We start from the raw sequence: 6176 nt of genomic DNA, 5'->3' as shown, positions 1-6176 counted from the left end.
AAAGGCGGCGGGCCCGGGCCGTGCGGGGGTGGGGGGGTGCGCGCCACCGCCCCCCGGGCCCAGGGCAGCCCGCGACGTGGCGCGGCGTGGAGCCCTCCCAAGGGCTCGTCCCCCGCCCCGGGACCCCGCCGGCACCGCGGGGACCCCCTCCCCGCGCATCCTCTAGGGCGGACCCCCCCCCCGACCCCCCCCCCCCCCGGCCTAACTCCCCGGGGAGGCGCGTGTCGCGCACCTGCCCCGTGGGCTCTGCCGCCCCCCGCCGGTCGCGGGGCCCGGTGCTGAGTCACGCGTGGGGCGGGGGCCGGGCTGCCCGCGCCCCCCCCCTCCCTCCCCATCCACTCCCCCCCCCCCCGCCTCCGCGCTGCTCCTGCCCGGCCCCCGCCCGCCCCCTCCCCGCCTCGCTCCCCGGCAGGTCTGCGCCAATCCCCCGGCCCCGCCGTTGACGGGCAGCCGGGCCCGGAGGCGCCGCCTCCCTGACGTCTCGCTCCGGGATTTGCACGGGTTGCGGTGCCGCGGCGGCCGGGGCTCAGTGTCTGTCGGGTCGGCGGCGGGAGCTGCCGGAGCCGGAGCCCCAGCTCGGCTGCAGTCGGCGGCCGCGGACACCCGGCCCGGCCCCTCCCGGCTGCAGCATGGAGCTACCGGCGGTGGGGGAGCACGTCTTCGCGGTGGAGAGCATCGAGAAGAAGCGGATCCGAAAGGTGAGGAGGGCGGGGGGCGGCGGCGGCGGGGGGCGGCCGGGCGGGCGGCGGGTTCCAGCTGACGCCGTGTCTTTTGCCTCCCGCGCTCCGCAGGGCAGAGTCGAGTACCTGGTGAAATGGAGGGGATGGTCGCCCAAGTGAGTACCGAGCGGGGATGGGGATGGGGACGGGGATGGGGCAGGGGCGGCCCGGCCCGGCGGCGGGGCTCCGCCGCGCTCGGCGCCCCGGGAAGGGCCCCGGCCAGGGCGGGCGGGCGGTGAGAAGCGGCCGCGGGGCCCGGTGGCGGCGGCGGCGGGAGCCGAGCGAGGCGGGCAGGCGGCGGCTGATGTGCACCAGAAAATGGCTCCTTCCCCCTTTCCCTCCTCGGGAGCCGGGCTCCATATTGCAGAACCGAGCGGGAGGGGGGGGGGGGGGCAGGCGGAGGGGGGGGGGGGGGAGGAAAGGGGAATAACCGCAAAAATAACCCGCGCCGCCCCGCAGCCCGAGCCGCCCGCGGAGGCGGAGGCACCGGCCGCGGAGCGAGGGCGGCCGCTGCGGGCTGCGGGGTATTTGGGGTTTGCATGACAGTGCCGGCGGGGGGGCGCGGGGGAGGGGGTCCGCGCCGCTGCTTCGGACTCGGCGGCCGGGTCCCTCCTCCGCGCCGCGGCCGCTTTCCTGGGTCCGGGAAAGGGGATTTGGAAAATTTCATCATGACATGCCTAGAATTCCTCCGGAATAATAACTGCGCTAAATAAACAGTTCCGTCCCCATGCCCCCCCCCCCCTTCCCCCCTCCTCCCCCCCCCCCCGCCGCCCATCCCCCTCCCCGGGACCCGAGCCCCGGACGCCCGCTCCCAAGCGGGCCCGGTGCTCCGGCCCGGCGGGGCGCCCCTACCCGGGACCCCGGCCCCCCCCTCCCGGCGGGGCCCGGCGGCTGACGGCCGCTCTCCTCCCCTCTCGCAAGATATAACACGTGGGAGCCGGAGGAGAACATCCTGGACCCCCGGCTGCTCATCGCCTTCCAGAACAGGTGAGCGGCGGCGGCGGGGGGGGGGGGGAGCCGGGAGGGGCGGCGGGCACCCGCGCCCGCTTCGGTAATTGCAGATGCGTCACGGAGCCGGGGGCCGCGGTGGGGGCGGGCGCGGGACGGGCCCGGGCCCGGGCTCCTCGGGGGCGCGGCCCCGGCGGGGCGGGAGGCGCGGGGCCGCCGGGCGACGCCTCCGGTTCAAGGTCCCCCCCGCGCCGTGCTCCCCCCACGCCGCGCCTTGCGCTCCTGCCTGCCCGGGGATTTGATGCCTGCGAGTGGAGGAGGCGGCGCTGCTGCTGCTGCTGCTGCTGCGCTTGGACGGGCTTTTTCTTTTTTTTTTTTTTCTGCCTTTTTTTTTTTTTCTTTCCGTGCATTTATTTCCTGTAGTATTTTGGCGCAAACTGTAAACTTCAGCCCCTCGCCGCAGCAGGGGGAGGCGGGAGCGGGGAAGTCGCCTCGCCAGGCGCCTGCTGCCTCAGCGGGTCCCTGTCCCGCCGCCTCCTGCGGGACCCCCGGCCTGCGGCTCCGTACCTGCGGGGCCCCGGCTCCCCACCCGCCACCCCCTCGCACCAGCTCGCTGCACCCGTGTAGGGTCAATGGCACCGCAGGAGCTGCCATGCACACGGGGCACGGGGAGGGGTGCACCCCGGGGGTCCACGTGCCGCCGCTCGGGCCTCGCCGTGACTCTGTGTTCCCGCAGGGAGCGGCAGGAGCAGCTGATGGGATACCGCAAGCGGGGGCCCAAGCCAAAGCCGCTGGTCGTGCAGGTAAATGCGCAGTAGAGCCCAGCCCCACACCTCCCGGGCAGCCTGTTTGCAGCATGGCCTCGTCCCCAGGGAGCTGCTTTCAGCGGGTTTCATCATGCTGAGGAACCGTGCACGCAGCCCGGGTGCTTCGCAATGCCCCGGGGACCCCCAGGCCCCAGCGTTGAGCTCATCAGGCGGTCCCAGCCCCCCTTTCTCTCCGGGCTGCGGGGCAGACCCGCTGCGCCCGCGACCGGGTGGCATTAGCAGGCTGCTCGCAAGCTCGGCAGCAGCGGTCCTGCTTGGCCCCTGTTCCCAGACAGCTGATTGAAGGGTGCTTTTCTTCTTTTCATTGCTTCATTAATCTGGAGCAATGCACAGCCTGTAAGTTGGAGTGGGCTGGGGCCGCCTGCTGCAGGACGCGGCGCCCCGTGATGCAGCGTCCCGTAACGAGAGCCGCTGGAGGGGCGGGTGTTTCACCGGAGCCTTCGGCACCTGCCGGAGCACCGGCACCTCCCTCTCCGGCACCAGCTGACCGCGGCCCCTGGTTTTGTGTTGCAGCTTCCCTCCTTCGCCCGCCGCTCGAACATCCTGACGGGGCTGCAGGACCCTGCCGTGGACAACAGGCCAAAGCTGGATCTCGGCTCCTCCGGCAAGAGCCAGCAGCACCAGTATGAACTCAACAGCAAGAAGCACCACCAGTACCAGCCCAACGGCAAGGAGAGCGGCATGAAGCACCAGTCCCACAGCAAAGGGAAGTATTACTACCAGCTGAACAGCAAGAAGCACCACCACTACCAGCCGGACCCCAAGATGTACGAGCCCCATTACCAGCCCAGCAGCAAGGAGCCGCAGAGCCAGGCCTGCTTGGACAGTAACAAGAGCCCCCTGGTCGCCCACCCGGACAAGTGGGCTCATGGCCCGGCCAAAAACCTGCTGGGCCCGGTCAAGAACCTCGCTGCAGAGAGCAAGAACGGGGCCGAGAAGAACCTGTCCAGTGGTACCGGGCCTCCCCCCCGGGACAGGGTGACCAGCAACGGCCTCGGGGGCAAGATGAAGATCGTCAAGAACAAAAACAAGAACGGGCGCATTGTGATCGTCATGAGCAAGTACATGGAGAACGGCATGCAGGCGGTGAAGATCAAGTCCGGGGAACCTCCCCGGAAGCGGGCTGCGGAGGAGAGGACTCCTAAGAAGGGTGGGGAGGAGAAGCTGGAGGCTTGGAGGAAGCCGGGGGAGGAGAGGGTGGTGGGCAGCAACGCCCTGAGCAAAGCAGAGGGCGAGGGCCGGCAGCCCCCCGCAGAGCTCGAGGAAAGTCCCCAAAAGACTCCCCTGGCCAAGGAGCTGCCCCTTCCTCCGGCAGAGCAGCCCCTGCAGCTCACCACCAAGCCGGACCTCGTGCCCTGGTCCTTGAGTCCCGTCTGCGAGCACAGCCCTTCCTCCATGGGACTGAACCTTTCCAGCCCTGGCTCGCGGAAGCGCTGCCTGTCGGAGCCGCACGTGGAGCGGGAGCCGGGCAAGAAGCGCCTGACGTCCCGGAGCATCAGTGCCCCCACCTGCCTCAGCCCCCCGGCCCCGGAGCGGCCGGAGCCGCCCGCCCCCGCCCAGCCAGAGGTCATCCTGCTGGATTCGGACCTGGATGAGCCCATAGACTTGCGCTGTGTGAAACCGCGGGCGGAGGGTGAGCTGGCCCTGGCGCAGGTGAAGCCGGAGGTGCCGCCGACGCCGGCTGAGAAACCGGCCGCGGAGCCTCCCCGGCCCCAGGAGGCTGCGGAGGAGGAGGAGGACGCCGAGTCCCTGCAGGAATTCAAGCCCTTCTTTGGGAATATAATTATCACAGACGTGACCGCAAACTGCCTGACCGTGACCTTCAAGGAGTACGTGACGGTGTGAGGTGGGACGGCGGCTGCTCCCCGTGGGAGCTGCCTGCCCGTCCCGGGGCCGCCGGCCCCACAGCCTCCCTCTAAGGTACTGGTGCCCCTTCCCCAGAGCCCGCGTGCCCCCTGCCCGCGCCGTGGCGGCCGAGCCTGCCGTCTTCGCCGAGGGGACGCCGGGACGGGGATGGGCACGGTGGCTGTCCCTGCCATGCGGGGTGTCCTCGCCGCTGCTCCCGCCCCGCGGTCGGGGGCTGCCCCGGGACCTGCGGGCGCCGGGACACGCGAGGACGGGGCCCGCCAGTTACTCAGAGTTATAGTATTATATTTTAACAGTGCTAACTTGTCGAGTGATTCTTGCTCCCGTTTGTACGTGGTGTTATTGAAATGTATTGTTTGAGCTGAAAGCTGGTCGCTCTCCGGCCACGCTAATATATTTATTTGTAGGTATTTATATAATGAAATATAAAGCCTAGATTTATGGAGTCCCTAGATCACCTTATAAACTATATCAAACGAATATTTTCTGTTCTCCTTTTTAACCATTCAGCATTTGTTAGTCTCGTCCCCTTGCCCTCCTTACAACCCGCAGGACCATCCCCAGTATATATTTTTTGATACTGTACACATGTGGTGTTTCTATGTGCAAAAAAAAAAAAAAAAAATCGTTATCTAAAGCTAAACAAGCTATTATAGAAATTGCTGCTATTAGAAATGTCTAAACTATAAGCTTCCAATTATTAATTGCTTGAATGTAAATATTAAATGGAGATGTTGAAAGTGCATTTGATGTTCTGCAGCTAGTGTAGATCGGATTGCAAAGCCCAGCTGCTGGGAGGTGGAGCGCGAGCTGCCAGCAGCGCTTCCTGGTCCGAGGGCTGTGTTGCGAGGGAAGAAATGTATCATGCAATCATTGCGAAGGACTATAAACCTTTACAAAAACTACCGGGATTTGGAGTGCGTTTGTTACTGCATACGGACGGCACCGAAAGTGTCCCCGTGCGGGCAGGCTGGGGCTGGGGTGCCCCGGAGCAGGTACCTGCAGGTTAAAATTGGCTCCGAGATGCGGCGTATCGAATATGGTTCTGGCTTCCCCCCAAAAGCGCAGGCGAGAGCGTGCCGCCCACGGTGCGTGAGGGCATCTCGTTTGCTCCTGGTGCCGCCCGGGCGGGCAGCAAGGCCGTAGGAGCCGGTGGTTCGGTGTTTCCCTCTCCCTGCAGTGCCGAGGCAGGGCTGGGCTTCTCTAAGAGCGAAACGGGCTGCGTGAGGTCTGCGGTGGGAAACCTGGAAGGCTTCTGGGAACACAGGCTGGGAAGGTGGCTGCCATGGATGGGCGATGGCTAGTTCTCAGCCTGACGCCCCCACCCCAGTGGCATTATCCCCAGCGTTGGGGAGGGTCGCAATTAGATGAGAAGTTGAACTTCTCCAGAAAGGAAGATAGTCCAAATTCCACAAGGAAGCCTGCAGACGTCTCAGAACTAGATTAATAATTGCTGGAGTCCGCTGAAAATACAGTGCAGGGCTAATTCTTTACAAAATGGCTCACATGAAGGTGGCAACCTAGCAGCGTGCCCGTGGAGCCCATCTGCACGTGGCTGAGACAGATAGATACAGCGCTCGGTCCCCGCTCCCCCAGGGATCCCCTGTAGCGTTCCCAAGCAGAGTCGAGTGCTCGTACAGTAACTGCCCTCTGAATCGTGTGCTTGCCAGACTGGCTCAGTTGCCAGCCTGTCTCGTCTTGGGCTTTTTCTTGAAGTTGATGTCTCTTCCAGAAAAGATCTTAGTTGAAATATTGTCGTCAGTGGCACGTTAATGTGTATGGACGAGAGCCTCAAGCTTGTGAGAAGCAGAATTAA

At 65.8% G+C, this 6176-nt stretch overlaps 1 protein-coding gene across 1 annotated transcript; it reads left to right on the top strand.

Moving 5' to 3' along the window:
- The first annotated feature begins 570 nt into the window (after nt 1-570).
- CBX4 (chromobox 4) lies at nt 571-5251 on the top strand. The gene is made up of 5 exons (XM_050908432.1): nt 571-698; nt 792-835; nt 1641-1706; nt 2404-2470; nt 3008-5251. The coding sequence occupies exons 1-5, from the start codon at nt 630-632 to the stop codon at nt 4337-4339; spliced, it is 1578 nt and encodes a 525-aa protein (XP_050764389.1). The 5' UTR covers nt 571-629; the 3' UTR covers nt 4340-5251.
- The last annotated feature ends 925 nt before the right edge of the window (nt 5252-6176 follow it).

Source organism: Gymnogyps californianus, chromosome 19 (genome assembly GCF_018139145.2).
Source record: "Gymnogyps californianus isolate 813 chromosome 19, ASM1813914v2, whole genome shotgun sequence".
Lineage (NCBI taxonomy): Eukaryota > Metazoa > Chordata > Aves > Accipitriformes > Cathartidae > Gymnogyps > Gymnogyps californianus.
The sequence above is the reverse complement of the archived record's forward strand: the minus strand, read 5'-3'. Positions and strand labels throughout refer to the sequence as shown.